Source organism: Pseudophryne corroboree, chromosome 6, assembly GCF_028390025.1.
Source record: "Pseudophryne corroboree isolate aPseCor3 chromosome 6, aPseCor3.hap2, whole genome shotgun sequence".
Lineage (NCBI taxonomy): Eukaryota > Metazoa > Chordata > Amphibia > Anura > Myobatrachidae > Pseudophryne > Pseudophryne corroboree.
In genome coordinates this window covers 573,437,111-573,455,073 of record NC_086449.1, presented here as the reverse complement: position 1 = coordinate 573,455,073, position 17,963 = coordinate 573,437,111, and the positions used below count along the sequence as shown (strand labels likewise).

General features: G+C 47.1%; 1 protein-coding gene across 4 annotated transcripts in view; it reads right to left on the bottom strand.

The window, feature by feature from the left end:
* The window catches only part of APAF1 (apoptotic peptidase activating factor 1), a 188,583-nt gene that overhangs the window by 11,414 nt on the left and 159,206 nt on the right, over positions 1 to 17,963 (bottom strand). For all 4 annotated transcript variants that reach the window (XM_063927851.1, XM_063927849.1, XM_063927850.1 and 1 more), the window contains exons 20-21: positions 16,333 to 16,452; positions 2,569 to 2,694 (exon numbers count right to left, since the gene is read on the bottom strand). In XM_063927851.1, coding sequence (XP_063783921.1) covers positions 2,569 to 2,694; positions 16,333 to 16,452 — 246 coding nt within the window. The remainder of the gene's footprint in view (positions 1 to 2,568; positions 2,695 to 16,332; positions 16,453 to 17,963) is intronic.

Sequence of the window (17,963 nt, the reverse complement as noted above, 5' to 3'; positions counted from 1 at the left end):
AGGGGTATATTCAATAAGAGTCGGATCCATTCCGACATGCATTTGTCGGAATGGATCTGACAACCCCTATTCAAAGAGTGGCCAAATCCAACTGTTGGATTTGGCCACTGCTGCTCACCTTCCCTCCCACCTCGCACCGGCGCTGCTCCACTCAACCCCGGCGCAGCTCCCCTCACCCGCGCCGCTTGCTTCACCCCAGCGCCACTCCCTTCAGGGTGGATGGAGGACAGGGTGTCGGATTGACACAGTCGGAAATGGGACCAAAACCTGTCAGATTTGGTCCGATTTCTGACAGAAGCACGGGGATCGGCCCCACGTCCATTCCGACAAGTCGGATTTCCCGACTTGTTGGAAAAAACGGGGCCGCATTGAATAGGTCAGAACCCCTTCCGACCTAAACCTGTCGGAAACTGCCGTCTTTCCGACAAGACGGTAGTTTCCGACAGGTATTGAATACACCACATATACAATGTTTATCACATTACGGTTTTCTCATCTTCCTCCAGATAAGAGATTATGAGACGGTTACTGCTTAAATGAAGTTTACAGTATTACAATAATACCTATAAAATAATGTAACAATCCTAAAGCATTCAGCCAAATCCTGTAGCAACGAACCTTAAGTAGAAAAACATCTCACAAAGAAAGTTTAATCTCAATATGAATGTGACAGCCATCGACTGTTTTCAGGTTTCCTAGAAATAGCTCTGCACCTATTTCAGTAACATTATCCTTTAAATACATACTGTATTATTCAAGCAGAAAGAACAAATTGGTTATTGAAAATGAAAGATTATGGCAGGAGAAATTCTCCCCGCTGAGATATAAAAGTAGGGTTTTAAAGGGAATTAAAAACTGCAAGAAAGCTTTTTTCCCCCCCAAAGCAGGTGGCTATTGTCCTGTCACACGCTTCCAAACCACTGACATTATTTACATTTCCACGGATGTTTAGGAATAGAGTGAAGCTGTGTGGCTGAAAGCATGTATTGCAGTAAGACAGATTTTATACGGAAAGTCTTTGTTCTGATACTGGGATGCACTAAAGCTGGCCATACACTAGGTCGATATCGTGTATGAATGTACGATTTAGATGTGTCGTATAATGCATTGTGTGCACATCGTACGGGTTTTGGGTCTGATTACAATGTGATGTGCAGCCCTGCGGGTCCAATGTTGCATCCACAGATCATATGTATAGCCCATATTATTCGTCGTAATCGTATGCACATAGTGCCTACAATGCATTGTATACGATCAGCATCATTTTTGAGTGGCATTTCCTTCCAGGTGATCACATGCTTTTTGTGAGGCACACAATCGATTGATAGATTGTATGCTTCATCGTATGCACATAAAACTCCAAATCGTGTGCTAGGGGCTCCCGGGGGTATTGAAGGGAAATCTTATGAGGAATCGGATCGGGTGCTGGTCGTCCTAATGTATGGCCAGCATTGGAATACAGCAGTCGGGCAGGATCAGCATGACACAAAGGTGGTGTCATAAATCTGAACCTTACTTTTATTGCCTAATATAGTAACTGACAGATTTCTGCACAATAACTTATCAATATATATTGGGGTAAATCGTATAAACACAGATTTACGACATTACAACAGCTGGACAGTAGCAATATAAATTTAAATATACATTTGTCTAATACATATTTTTTTTTAACTCAAATCCTCCTTTATAAATGGCAGCACGGAAGTTTGACAACCAAAGCACAGATAAGGGGTTCATAAGAATGTATTCCTCCCCGCACATACCTAATGCATCAGCAGATTTTATGGAGTCTACATTAGGCCTACGGTAGTAAACATATTTGAGATGCATGAAGGTGAAAGTACAGGAAAATGTTCAGCACACAATATACATTTTGATAGTGCCTGAGAAAAGTGTCTCAGTTACACAGATGTGTCCTCATACATCATAGCTGCAGGCATGCCGGACAGCACATCTCAGCGTGCCAGGTACAGTAAGACTTTGCTAGAGTCAGGCGTCTTTTTTTTTTGCAGAAAATGTATCTTCGTAGCAATGCCATGTGACCAGGAAACACCAGGAGACTGTGCTGATTAATGTCATATGTGACACCTGTATGTCTGTGTGCCACTGAGAATATGAATCTATACACAAAGTGCTACAATGTATTGGCCTTGCCAAGTTCTGTTGTGCTTATACAAATGTCATATCAAATTAATCAACACAGTCTCCTGGTGCATCCTAGTTACATGGAGTTGCAACTATGATGCATTTGCAGCAAAAAAAAGAAGCCCGACGCTAGCAGAGTTGCACGGGACCTGGCTGCTCACTTGCACCAGGCATCTCGCAGTGCATGTCAGATTGAGGCTGTGCAGCTAGATGGATGAGGATACATCGGACATTGGGCCCGATTCAGCATGGGTGTAGGAGTGTGAAAAATTGCACAACTACAACCCTTTACACTGACATGAGGGGGGACGCCCAGCACAGAGCAAGTCAGCGCCGCATGTCGGTTCCCCCATCCTCTCATCTGCTTGTTAAACATACATGAACAAAGAGAACACACATGCTCACAGAGAGCGGACCTACCTGGACACATCCATCTTCCCTACCAACAGCTGCCAGGCGCTGGTCAGAACTCATGCAGCAACATGTTAGGTTGGACACCTGTCTGCTGCTTTGACAAACAACATCTCCAGTGTTTCCGTTAATTAACTGGCAATATATAAAAAATGTTTTGCAAAAATCAGTAACTTGGTCAATCAGTGACCTTCTTGTTCACCCATGAGACATAGTAACAGGCATTACCAATTACAAATTAATGTTTCCTAAAAATGATACAATGTATTTCATATACTCAAACAGTTAAATTAAGAAATGTAAGCAAAAAGAAAAAAAGAAACATGATAAAAATATCTACGGTAAAGATATATCCATCATGCCATTTATAGGACAGATATATGTGTGAATATATGTTAGCAGACATGAATAAGAGCGCCTTAAGATTATCCACCCACCCATCATCTCCATACATTGAATACTTTCCAGTTAGTGCTACAATTTATGTAAATGTGATTACAGCTTTCCACCGACAAGGATTTGCAGAATGCACAAACATAAGACTGGCTGTACTGAGATTTGCAAATTATACAGAGAGAGAAAATGAAAAGGTTTTCAGACACGAGGGTCAGAGCAAAACTAGTTACCAATGACCATTAAGGATATAAAGTGTGAGTGGCTTGAAGAAAGCATTATAATTTGGATCATCTCGTACTTTGACCACCTACTGCATTCTCTATATGTCACAAATTTAAAATAGGAGAAGCTACTGTAGGTATACATGTAGCAAACTGAGAAATGATAATCATTCTGGGACAAAAAGTGATTTTTTTTTCGTGATTTTATTTTGTCTAGCTAATGGATGCAGCTCCTTTTTTTGTACTTTTTAAATGTAGCAAAAACACTGGATACAATTTTGCAAGACATAGGAATATGAGTCATGCATAAGAAACATTACATGCGTTGATAAGCAACATTCTGGATGCAGCTCATTTGAAGGTGGTAAGAATCCCTGAATATAGCTCACCACTGGCCATGCAAATAATAAAAAAAAAATAAGATTTTACTTACCGGTAAATCTATTTCTCGTAGTCCGTAGTGGATGCTGGGGACTCCGTAAGGACCATGGGGAATAGACGGGCTCCGCAGGAGACAGGGCACTTTATGAAAGAATTTAGATTCTGGTGTGCTCTGGCTCCTCCCTCTATGTCCCTCCTCCAGACCTCAGTTAGAGAAACTGTGCCCGGAAGAGCTGACAGTACCAGGAAAGGATTTTGGAATCCAGGGCAAGACTCATACCAGTCACACCGTATAACTTGTGATAAACTTACCCAGTTAACAGTATGAACAACAACAGAGCATCAGATCAACCCTGATGCAACTATAACATAACCCTTATTTAAGCAATAACTATATACAAGTATTGCAGAAGAAGTCCGCACTTGGGACGGGCACCCAGCATCCACTACGGACTACGAGAAATAGATTTACCGGTAAATAAAATCTTATTTTCTCTAACGTCCTAGTGGATGCTGGGGACTCCGTAAGGACCATGGGGATTATACCAAAGCTCCCAAACGGACGGGAGAGTGCGGATGACTCTGCAGCACCGAATGAGCAAACACAAGGTCCTCCTCAGCCAGGGTATCAAACTTGTAGAACTTTGCAAAAGTGTTCGAACCTGACCAAGTAGCTGCTCGGCAAAGCTGTAATGCTTGGGCAGCCGCCCAAGAAGAGCCCACCTTCCTAGTGGAATGGGCCTTAACTGATTTTGGCAGCGGCAATCCAGCCGCAAAGTGAGCCTGCTGAATCGTGTTACAGATCCAGCGAGCAATAGTTTTGCTTTGAAGCAGGAGCACCCAGCTTGTTGGATGCATACAGGATAAACAGCGACTCAGTTTTCCTGACTCTAACCGTTCTGGCTACATAAACCTTCAAAGCCCTGACCACATCTAGTAACTCGGAATCCTCCAAGTCACGAGTAGCCACAGGCACCACAATAGGTTGGTTCATATGAAAAGATGACACCACTTTTGGCAGAAATTGTGGACGGGTCCGCAATTCTGCCCTGTCCATATGGAAAACCAGATAGGGGCTTTTATGTGACAAAGCCGCTAATTCTGACACACGCCTAGCCGAAGACAAGGCTAATAGCATGACCACCTTCCACGTGAGATATTTTAACTCCACGGTTTTAAGTGGCTCAAACCAGTGTGACTTCAGGAAACTCAACACCACGTTAAGATCCCAAGGTGCCACTGGAGGCACAAAAGGGGGCTGAATATGCAGCACTCCCTTTACAAACGTCTGAACTTCAGGCAGAGAAGCCAGTTCTTTTTGAAAGAAAATAGACAGGGCCGAAATCTGGACCTTAATGGAACCCAATTTTAGGCCCAAAGTCACTCCCGACTGTAGGAAGTGAAGGAAACGGCCCAGCTGGAATTCCTCCGTGGGGGCATTCCTGGCCTCACACCAAGCAACATATTTTCGCCATATACGGTGATAATGTTTAGCCGTCACGTCCTTCCTAGCCTTTATCAGCGTAGGAATAACCTCATCCGGAATGCTTTTTTCTGCTAGGATCCGGCGTTCAACCGCCATGCCGTCAAACGCAGCTGCGGTAAGTCTTGGAACAGACAGGGCCCCTGTTGCAACAAGTCCTGTCTTAGTGGCAGAGGCCATGGGTCCTCTGTGAGCATTTCTTGCAGATCTGGATACCAGGTCCTTCTTGGCCAATCCGGAACAATGAGTATTGTTCTCACTCCTCTTCTTCTTATGATTCTCAGCACCTTTGGTATGAGAGGAAGAGGAGGAAATACATAAACCGACTGGAACACCCACGGTGTCACTAGTGCGTCTACAGCTATCGCCTGAGGGTCTCTTGACCTGGCGCAATACCTCTGCAGCTTTTTTGTTGAGGCGGGATGCCATCATGTCCACCTGTGGCAGTTCCCACCGACTTGCAATCTGCGTGAAGACTTCTTGATGAAGTCCCCACTCTCCTAGGTGGAGGTCGTGCCTGCTGAGGAAGTGTGCTTCCCAGTTGTCCACTCCCGGAATGAACACTGCTGACAGCGCGCTTACGTGATTCTCCGCCCAGCGAAGAATTTTGGTGGCTTCCGCCATCGCCACCCTGCTCCTTGTGCCGCCTTGGCGGTTTACATGAGCCACTGCGGTGATGTTGTCTGACTGAATCAGAACCGATTGGTCGCGAAGCAGGGTCTCCGCTTGACGTAGGGCGTTGTATATGGCCCTTAGTTCCAGGATGTTGATGTGAAGGCAAGTCTCCTGACTTGACCACAGACCTTGGAAATTTCTTCCCTGTGTGACTGCCCCCCACCCTCGGAGGCTTGCATCCGTGGTCACCAGGACCCAGTCCTGAATGCCGAATCTGCGGCCCTCGAGAAGGTGAGCACTCTGCAGCCACCACAGGAGAGACACCCTGGCCCTGGGGGATAGGGTGATCAGCCGATGCATCTGAAGATGTGATCCGAACCACTTGTCCAACAGATCCCATTGAAAGGTCCTTACATGGAACCTGCCGAAGGGAATGGCCTCAAATGATGCCACCATCTTTCCCAGGACTCGCGTTTAGTGATGCACCGACACCTGTTTTGGTTTTAATAGGTCTCTGACCAGTGTCATGAGCTCCTGAGCCTTCTCCATCGGGAGATAAACCCTCTTCTGGTGTCCAGAATCATGCCCAGGAAGGGCAGACGAGTCGTAGGAATCAACTGCGACTTTGGAATATTTAGAATCCAGCCGTGCTGTTGTAACACTTCCTGAGAGCGTGCTACACTGATCAGCAACTGCTCTCTGGACCTCGCCTTTATGAGGAGATCGTCCAAGTATGGGATAATTGTGACTCCTTGCTTTCGCAGGAGCACCATCATTTCCGCCATTACCTTGGTAAATATTCTCGGTGCCGTGGAGAGACCAAACGGCAATGTCTGGAATTGGTAATGACAATCCTGTACCACAAATCTGAGGTACGCCTGATGAGCTGGATAAATGGGGACATGAAGGTACGCATCCTTTATGTCCAGAGACACCATAAAATCCCCCCCTTCCAGGCTTGCGATGACCGCTCTGAGCGATTCCATCTTGAACTTGAACCTTTTCAGGTATATGTTCAGGGATTTTAAATTCAATATGGGTCTGACCGAACCGTCCGGTTTCGGTACCACAAACATGGTCGAATAATAACCCTTTCCTTGTTGAAGAAGGGGAACCTTGACCACCACCTGCTGAAGATACAATTTGTGAATTGCAGCTAACACTATTTCCCTCTCTAAGGGGGAAGATGGCAGGGCCGATTTGAGGTATCGGTGAGGGGGCATCTCTTCGAATTCCAGCTTGTATCCCTGAGACACAATCACTATTGCCCAGGGATCCACCTGGGAGTGAACCCACTTGTGGCTGAAATTTCGGAGACGCGCCCCCACCGGGCCTAGCTCCGCCTGTGGAGCCCCAGCGTCATGCGGCGGATTTAGTGGAAGCCGGGGAGGACTTCTGTTCCTGGGAACTATCTGTGTTGTGCAGCTTCCTTCCTCTGCCCCTGCCTCTGGCAAGAAAGGACGCACCTCGGACTTTCTTGCCTTTTTGTGATTGAAAGGACTGCATTTGGTAATACGGTGCTTTCTTAGGTTGTGAGGGAACATATGGCAAAAAATTTGACTTTCCAGCAGTAGCTGTGGAGACCAGGTCCGAGAGACCCTCCCCAAACAATTCCTCACCCTTGTAATGTAAAACCTCCATGTGCCTTTTTGAGTCGGCATCGCCTGTCCATTGCCGAGTCCACATGACCCTTCTGGCAGAAATCGACATTGCATTTATTCTAGAGCCCAGTAGGCTAATGTCTCTTTGAGCATCTCTCATATATAGGACAGCGTCTTTTATATGCCCCAGGGTCATTAATATAGTATCCTTGTCTAAGGTATCCAGTTCCTCAGATAAGGTATCCGTCCATGCTGCTACAGCACTACACACCCAGGCCGACGCAATTGCCGGCCTTAGTAAGGTACCTGAATGTGTATAAATGGACTTCAGGGTACCCTCTTGCTTTCTATCAGCAGCATCTTTCAGGGTGGCCGTATCCTGTGACGGCAGGGCTACCCTCTTGGATAAGCGTGTTAGAGCTTTGTCCACCCTAGGGGAGGATTCCCAGCGTAACCTGTCCGTTGGCGGGAAAGGATACGCCATAAGCATCCGATTGGAAATCTGCAGTTTTTTATCTGGAGATTCCCAAGCCTTTTCACATAACTCATTTAGCTCATGTGAAGGGGGAAAGGTCACCACCTGCCTTTTTTCCCCATACATATGAACCCTCTTGTCAGGGACTGGGGTTTCCTCTGTGATGTGCAACACATCCTTCATTGCTATAATCATATAACGGATGGCTTTAGCCAATTTAGGCTGTAACTTTGCATCATCGTAATAGACACTGGAGTCAGAATCCATGTCGGTATCTGTGTCAACAATTTGGGATAGTGGGCGCTTCTGAGACCCTGACGGCCTCTGCGACATAGGATCAGGCATGGGCTGAGACCCCGACTGTTCTAAGGTTTCAGCTTTATCCAACCTTTTATGCAAGGAATTAACATTATCATTTAAAACCTTCCACATATCCATCCAATCAGGTGTCGGCGCTGTCGGCGGAGACACCACATTCATTTGCTCCTGCACTGTTTCCACATAGCCTTCCTCGTCAAACATGTCGACACAAGCGTACCGACACACCACACACACAGGGGATGCTCTTTTTTGAAGACAGTTCCCCCACAAGGCCCTTTGGAGAGACAGAGAGAGAGTATGCCAGCACACACCCCAGCGCAATATGTCCCAGGAATCACACAGTAACTTAGTGTTGACCCAGTAGCTGCTGTATATTATGTTTTTGCGCCTAATTTATGTGCCCCCCTCTCTTTTTACCCTCTTCTACCGTGAATCTGCAGGGGAGAGCCTGGGAAGCTTCCTCTCAGCGGAGCTGTGGAGAAAAAATGGCGCTGGTGAGTGCTGAGGAAGAAGCCCCGCCCCCTCAGCGGCAGGCTTCTGTCCCACGTTTCTGTACAATATTATGGCGGGGGCTCATACATATATACAGTGCCCAACTGTATATATGTCCAACTTTTGCCAAGAGGTCCTAATTGATGCCCAGGGCGCCCCCCCCTGCGCCCTACAGTGACCGGAGTGTGTGGGTTAGTGTGGGAGCAATGGCGCACAGCTGCAGTGCTGTGCGCTACCTCAGTGAAGACTGGAGTCTTCTGCCGCCGCTTTTGAAGCCTTCTTGCTTATTTCACCCGGCTTCTGTCTTCCGGCTCTGCGAGGGGGACGGCGGCGCGGCTCCGGGATCTGACGACAAAGGGTGAGATCCTGTGTACGATCCCTCTGGAGCTAATGGTGTCCAGTAGCCTAAGAAGCAGGACCTATCTGCAGAGAGTAGGGCTGCTTCTCTCCCCTCAGTCCCACGATGCAGGGAGTCTGTTGCCAGCAGAGCTCCCTGAAAATAAAAAACCTAACAAAATACTTTCTTATAGCAAGCTCAGGAGAGCTCACTAAACAGCACCCAGCTCGTCCGGGCACAGATTCAAACTGAGGTCTGGAGGAGGGAAATAGAGGGAGGAGCCAGAGCACACCAGAATCTAAATTCTTTCTTAAAGTGCCCATGTCTCCTGCGGAGCCCGTCTATTCCCCATGGTCCTTACGGAGTCCCCAGCATCCACTAGGACATTAGAGAAATATTCAATGGACAATATTTTTTCCCAAATAATATTTTCAGTTAACAATTTACTTGGAAAAACAGCATAATTATAATAAGAATTTACTTACCGATAATTCTATTTCTCGGAGTCCGTAGTGGATGCTGGGGTTCCTGAAAGGACCATGGGGAATAGCGGCTCCGCAGGAGACAGGGCACAAAAAGTAAAGCTTTTCCAGATCAGGTGGTGTGCACTGGCTCCTCCCCCCATGACCCTCCTCCAGACTCCAGTTAGGTACTGTGCCCGGACGAGCGTACACAATAAGGGAGGATTTTGAATCCCGGGTAAGACTCATACCAGCCACACCAATCACACCGTACAACTTGTGATCTAAACCCAGTTAACAGTATGATAACAAAGGGAGCCTCTGAAAGACGGCTTCCTACAACAATAACCCGATTTTTGTAACAATAACTATGTACAAGTATTGCAGAATAATCCGCACTTGGGATGGGCGCCCAGCATCCACTACGGACTCCGAGAAATAGAATTATCGGTAAGTAAATTCTTATTTTCTCTATCGTCCTAGTGGATGCTGGGGTTCCTGAAAGGACCATGGGGATTATACCAAAGCTCCCAAACGGGCGGGAGAGTGCGGATGACTCTGCAGCACCGAATGAGAGAACTCCAGGTCCTCTTTTGCCAGGGTATCAAATTTGTAAAATTTTACAAACGTGTTCTCCCCCGACCACGTAGCTGCTCGGCAGAGTTGTAATGCCGAGACCCCTCGGGCAGCCGCCCAAGATGAGCCCACCTTCCTTGTGGAATGGGCATTTACATATTTTTTGCTGTGGCAAGCCTGCCACAGAATGTGCAAGCTGAATTGTACTACAAATCCAACGAGCAATAGTCTGCTTAGAAGCAGGAGCACCCAGCTTGTTGGGTGCATACAGGATAAACAGCAAGTCAGATTTCCTGACTCCAGCCGACCTGGAAACTATATTTTCAGGGTCCTGACAACATCCAGCAACTTGGAGTCCTCCAAGTCCCTAGTAGCCGCAGGCACCACAATAAGCTGGTTCAGGTGAAACGCTGACACCACCTTAGGGAGAAACTGGGGACGAGTCCACAGCTTTGCTCTGTCCGAATGGACAATCAGATATGGCTTTGTGAGATAAAGCCGCCAATTCTGACACTCGCCTGGCCGAGGCCAGGACCAACAGCATGGTCACTTTCCATGTGAGATATATCAAATCCACAGATTTGAGTTGTTTAAAACAATGTGATTTTAGGAATCCCAAACTACGTTGAGATCGCCCAGTGCCACTGGAGACATCAAAAAGGGGTTGTATATGCAGTACTCCCTTAACAACTTCTGGACTTCAGGAACTGAAGCCAATTTCTTTCTGGAAGAAAATCGACCGGTCGAAATTTGAACCTTAATGGACCCCAATTTGAGACCCATATACACTCCTGCTTGCAGGAAATGTAGGAATTAACCTAGTTGAAATTCTTCCGTGGAGCCTTCCTGGCCTCACACCATGGAACATATTTTCACCTAAGCGGTGATAATGTTGTGCGGTCACCTCCTTCCTGGCTCTGACCAGGGTAGGGATGACCTCTTCCGGAATGCCTTTTTCCCTTAGGATCCGGCGTTCACCCGCCCTGGCGTCAACGCAGCTGCGGTAAGTCATGGAACAGACATGATTCTTGCTGAATCAAGATCCTTTCTAGTATCTCTTGAAGTTCCGGGTACCAAGTTCTTCTTGGCCCAAACCGGAACCCCGAGTATAGTTCTTACTCCTCTCCTTCCTATCATTCTCCATACACTGGGTATGAAAGGCCGAGGAGGGAACACATACACCGACTGGTACACCCACGGTGTTACCAGAGCGTCCCAGCTATTGCCTGAGGGTCTCTAGACCTGGCGCTTCATGTGGGACGCCATCATAACCACCTTTGGTCTTTCCCAACGGTTTACAAACATGTGGAAACTTCCAGATGAAGTTCCCACTTTTCCGGGTGGAATTCATTTATGCTGAGGAAATCTTCCTAGTTGTCCACTCCCGGAATGAACACTGCTGACAGTGTTATCACATGATCTTTCGCCCAGCGAAGAATCCTTGCTGTCATTGCCCTCCTGCTTCTTGTGCCGCCCCGTCTGTTTACGTGGGCGACTGCCATGATGATGTCCTACTGGATCAGCACCGGTTGACTTTGAAGCAGAGGTCTTCCTAGGCTCAGAGCATCGTAAATTGCCCTTAGCTCCAGTATATTCATGTGGAGAGAAATCTCCAGACTTGACCACACTTCCTTGGAAATTTCTTCCTTGTGTGACTGTTCCCCAGCCTCTCAGGCTGGCATCCGTGGTCACCAGAACACAGTCCTGAATGCTGAATGTGCTGCCCTCTAGAAGATGAGCACTCTGCAGCCCCCACAGAAGAGACACCCTTGTCCTTGGAGACAGGGTTATCCGCTGATGCATCTGAAAATGCGATCCGGACCATTCGTCCAGCAAATCCCCCTGAAAAGTTTTTGCGTGAGATCTGCCGAATGGAATCGCTTCGTAAGAAGCCACCATTTTTCCCAGGACTCCTGTGCATTGATGCACTGATACTTGGCCTGGATTTAGGAGGTTTCTGACTAGGTCGGATAACTCCCTGGCTTTCCCCTCCAGGAGAAATACCTCTTTCTGGACTATGCCCAGAATCATTCCTAGGAACAGCAGACGTATCATCGGAAAACAGCTGCGATTTTTGGAATATTTAGAATCCACTCGTGCTGTCGTAGAACTACTTTAGATAGTTCTTTTCCGACCTCCAACTGTTCTCTGGAAACTTGTCCCTTTCAGGATATCGTCCAAGTAAGGGATAATTTAGATGCCTTTCTTCTTTTAAGAATCATCTTTTCGGCCATTACCTTGGTAAAGGCCCGGGGTGCCGTGGATAATTCAACGGCAGCGTCTGAAACTGATATTGACAGTTCTGTATCACGAACCAGAGGTACCCTTGTTGAGAAGGGCAAATTTGGACATGGAGGTAATCCTTGATGTCCAGGGACACCATATAGTCCCCTTTTTTCCGGTTCTCTATCACTGCTCTGAGTGACTCCATCTTGATTTGAACCTTTTTATGTAAGTGTTCAAAGATTTCAGATTTAGACTATGTCTCACCAAGCCGTCTGGCTTCAGTACCACAATATAGTGTGGAGGACTAATACCCTTTTCCTTGTTGTAGGAGGGGTACTTTGATTATCACCTGCTGGAAATACAGCTTGTGAATTTTTTCCCAATACTGCCTCCTTGTCGGAGGGAGCCGTTGGTAAAGCAGGCTTCAGGAACCTGCGAGGAAAAAATGTCTCGACTCTCCAATCTGTACCCCTGGGATAATACTTGTATGATCTAGGGGTCAACTTGCGAGTGATCCCACTGCGCGCTGAGACTCTTGAGACTACCCCCCCACTGGTGGAGGGCTTCTTTTCCTGGGAAGGGGCTGCCTGCTGCAGTCTACTTCCCTTTCCTCTATGTCTGGGCAGATATGACTGGCCTTTTGCCCGCTTGCCCACATGGGAACGGAAGGATTGAGGCTGAAAAGACAGTGTCTTTTTCTGCTGAGATGTAACTTGGGGTAAAAAGGTTGGATTTCCCAGCTGTGGCCGTGGCCCCCAGGTCCGACGGACCGACCCCAAATAACTCCTTCCCTTTATACGGCAATACTTCCATGTGCCGTATGGGATCTGTATCACCTGACCACTGTCGTGTCCATGACATCTTCTGGGAGATATGGACAACGCACTTATCTTGATGCCAGAGTGCAAATATCCCTCTGTGCATCTCGCATACATATATATAGAATGCATCCTATTAAATGCTCTATATCAATAAAATATTTTTAGTCAGGGAATTCGACCAAGCCAACCCAGCACTGCATCTCCAGGCTGATGGCGATCGCTGGTCGCAGTATAACCACCGTCTGTGTGTATATACTTTTTAGGATATTTTTCCAGCTGCCTATCAGCTGGCTCCTTGAGGGCGGCCGTATTTGGAGACGGTAACGCCACTTGATAAGTGTGTGAGCGCCTTATCCACCCTAATGGGTGCTTCCCAACGCGCCCTAACTTCTGGCGGGAAAAGGTATAACGCCAATATTTGCTATCGGGGTAAACCCACGCATCATCACACACTTCATTTTATTTTATCTGATTCAGGAAAAACTACAGGTAGTTTTTTCACTTCCACATAATACCCTTTTCTGTGGTACTTGTAGTATCAGAAATATGTAACAGCTCCTTCATTCCCTTAACGTGTGGCCCTAATGAGGAATACGTTTGTTTATTCACCGTCGACACTGGATTCAGTGTCCGTGTCTGTGTCGACCGACTGAGGTAAATGGGCGTTTTTTATAAAAAAACCCTGACGGTGTTTCTGAGACGCCTGGACCGTTACTAATTGTTTGTCGGTCGTCTCATGTCGTCAACCGACCTTGCAGCGTGTTGACATTCTCACGTAATTCCCTAAATAAGCCATCCATTCCGGTGTCGACTCCCTAGAGAGTGACATCACCATTACAGGCAATTTCTCCGCCTCCTCCAGCATCGTCCTCATACATGTCGACACACACGTACCGACACACAGCACACACACCTGGAATGCTCTGACAGAGGACAGGACCCCACTAGCCCTTTGGAGAGACAGAGGGAGAGTTTGCCAGCACACACCAAAAAACGCTATAATTACATAGGGACAACCTTATATAAGTGTTTCTCCCTAATAGCATCTTTATATATATATTTATATCGCCAATTTGTGCCCCCCCTCTCTGTTTAAACCCTGTTTCTGTAGTGCAGTGCAGGGGAGAGCCTGGGAGCCTTCTCTCCAGCCTTTCTGTGAGAGAAAAAATGGCGCTGTGTGCTGAGGAGATAGGCCCCGCCCCTTTTACGGCGGGCTCGTCTCCCGCTCTTTAGTGAAGTTTGGCAGGGGTTAAATATCTCCATATAGCCTCTGGGGGCTATATGTGAGGTATTTTTAGCCAGTATATAGGTTTACATTTGCCTCCCAGGGCGCCCCCCCCCAGCGCCCTGCACCCTCAGTGACAGCGTGTGAAGTGTGCTGAGAGGAAAATGGCGCACAGCTGCAGTGCTGTGCGCTACCTTTAGAAGACTGTCAGAGTCTTCAGCCGCCGATTCTGGACCTCTTCTAATTTCAGCATCTGCAAGGGGGCCGGCGGCGCGGCTCCGGTGACCATCCAGGCTGTACCTGTGATCGTCCCTCTGGAGCTAATGTCCAGTAGCCAAGAAGCCAATCCATCCTGCACGCAGGTGAGTTCACTTCTTCTCCCCTCAGTCCCTCGTTGCAGTGATCCTGTTGCCAGCAGGACTCACTGTAAAATAAAAAACCTAAGCTAAACTTTCTCTAAGCAGCTCTTTAGGAGAGCCACCTAGATTGCACCCTTCTCGGCCGGGCACAAAAATCTAACTGGAGTCTGGAGGAGGGTCATGGGGGGAGGAGCCAGTGCACACCACCTGATCTGGAAAAGCTTTACTTTTTGTGCCCTGTCTCCTGCGGAGCCGCTATTCCCCATGGTCCTTTCAGGAACCCCAGCATCCACTAGGACGATAGAGAAAAGTATAAATGCATTAACTAATTGGTCATAAAATGGTTAACAGCAGTGGCTCTTAACTCATACTCAGTTGAGTTATACTATTTTGCTCAGTCAGTCATTTATCCCACAGACAAAAATCTTGAAAACATGACATGTTTGGTGGTGGGAAATGGGTTCATGGTTTTTCTATATTTTGAAGCATCAAATGTACAGCCATCAGCCATAACATTAAAAACACCAGCCTAATATTATGTAGATCCACCCCGCCTCATGATGTCGAGTCCTCTGAAGGTGTCCTGTGGTACCTGGCACCAGACACTAGCAGTAGATCCTTTAAGTCCTGTCAGTTGCGAGGTGGTGTCTCCATGGCTCGGACTTGTCTTTCCAGCACATTCCACACATGCTTGATCGATTGAGATCTGGGGAGTTTGGAGGCAAAGCCAACCTTGAACTCTGTCATGTTCTTCAAACCATTTCTGAACAATTTTTGCAATGTGGCAGAGCGCTTTATCTCACTAGGTGGTACGTGTCAAAGTAACATGCACATTAATGGCAGGACCCAAGTTCCACAGCAGAACACTGCCCAGAGCATTACCATCTCTTCCCAAGGTAAACGAAGCACCCGCACCAGGCAGTCCACATGATGTAAAACAAAACGTGATTCATCAGAGCAGGTCACTTTCTTCCATTGCTCTATGGTCCAATTCTGATGCTCACGTGCGCATTGTAGGCACTTATGGCGTGGACACTACTGTATGACCAGTCTGCGGCTATGCAGAAAGCTGCAAAGCATTGTGTGTTCTGACATCTTTCTATCATACAAAAAACTTTTAACTTTTGCAGCAATTTGTCATATAGTAGGTCTTCTGTGGCATAGGACTAGATGGGCTGGCCTTCGATACCCACACACATCAATAAGTCTTGGGTGCCCAGGACCCTTTCGCCAGTTCACCAGTTGTACTTCCTTGGACCACTTTTGTTAGGTACTAGCCACTGCATACTGGGAACTTCCCAGAAGACGTGCTGTTATGGAGATGCTCTCTCAAAGTTGTCTAGCCATCAAAATTTGTCCCTTGTCAAAGTCATCATATCCTTTCACTTGCCCATTTTTCCTGCTTCCAACACATCAACTTCAACAACTGAGTGTTCACATGCTGCATAATATATCCCACCCCTTGACAGGTGACACTGTAACAAGATAATGATATTCACTTCACCTGTCAGTGGGTTTAATATTATGGTTGATCGATATACTGAAACACATTTAGAAAGCATTCTGGCTCATTCCCCACACTACTTGGGTAGACAGCCAGCCCCTTGTCATTAAATAGTTTAGCAGAACTTCTCAAAGTAACTGAGTAAAAACATTCTGAGATGTATTATATTTGCCCCACAGCAATAAACTAATTTTTTATCTTTCTATCTTTGTAGACCTTGCTTTTTCAGCTAAGAAATACCATATCTGTACATACATCTTATTATTATTAAGTACTCACCAGTAACCGATCTTCCTTGTCTGGTGCTAAAACAAATACTGTATCTTCACCGACTGCTACATCAAATTCACGCTTTAGGATAGTGACTGACTGCTTGCACACCTTATTCGTTTCCCAGATCTGTTTTTATTTAAAAATAAAAAATTTCTCATGAATGTTTTGTTTTACGTACATTCTACACAGCACATCAAAAGGACTTCCACTTAAAGAAACATTTAAGTTGAAAATCTGGTGTTTGCACAATGCGTTGAAGACTCTACAATCCCTTAATATTATTTAGGAAATACTAATTACTAAAGAGTTAAGTGAAAAAAGTTGCAGAGGCACACATCCGTATCAGTGTGGAACATCTTGGTATTGTGAACTAGGGGTGCCACAGTGCAGCATGGTAGGAACTGGGGGCGCTACAGTGAGGCACAGTGGGAACTGGGGGCGCTACAGTGAGGCACAGTGGGAACTGGGGGCGCTACAGTGAGGCACAGTGGGAACTGGGGGCGCTACAGTGAGGCACAGTGGGAACTGGGGGCGCTACAGTGAGGCACAGTGGGAACTGGGGGCGCTACAGTGAGACACAGTGGGAACTGGGGGCGCTACAGTGAGGCACAGTGGGAACTGGGGGGGCACTACAGTGGGAACTGGGGGCACTACAGTGAGGCACAGTGGGAACTGGGGGCACTACAGTGAGGCACAGTGGGAACTGGGGGCGCTACAGTGCGGCACAGCGGAAACTGGGGGCGCTACAGTGAGGCATAGTGGAAACTGGGAGAGCTACTGTGTGGCAGAAACTTAACAACCACTGCAGAGCAGGATATCTCTATAAACATTCCGGGACCCTTTAAAATGTTGCTATAGGTCCCGTGAAGTTATAGTTACGCACCTGGAAAATAGGATTTTGGTTACCTTCCGGTAAATCCTTTTCTCGTAGTCCGTGGAGGATGCTGGGGTCCACATTAGTACCATGGGGTATAGACGGGTCCACCAGGAGCCATTGGCACTTTTAGAGTTTGAGAGTGTGGGCTGGCTCCTCCCTCTATGCCCCTCCCAACAGACTCAGTCTAGAAACTGTGCCCGAGGAGACGACATACTTCGAGAGAAGGATTATACACAGATAGTGGTGAGATTCATACCAGCTCACACATACAAGGCACGTCAAGTCAACTAGCTTGAACTACTCAGCAACAGCTGAAACATTACTCACCAAGTAACAATGCAGTACTCAACTAAAACGAAGTTGTACTGAACCAAATAACATTTGCAGGAGAATGAAGCACTGGACGGGCGCCCAGCATCCTCTACGGACTACGAGAAAAGGATTTACCGGTAGGTAACCAAAATCCTAATTTCTCTTATGTCCTAGATGATGCTGGGGTCCACATTAGTACCAAAGCTCCCAGAACGGGAGGGAGAGCGCGGAGGCTCCTGCAGAACTGATTGACTGAACTTCAGATCATCAGACGCCAAAGTATCAAACTTGTAGAACTTTGCAAACGTGTTCGACCCAGACCAAGTTGCAGCTCGGCAAAGTTGCACTGCCAAGACACCCCAGGTAGCCGCCCAGAAAGACCCCACCTTACGAGTAGGAGTGGGCCTTAACAGATTTTGGACACAGCAGCCCTGCCGTAGAATAAGCG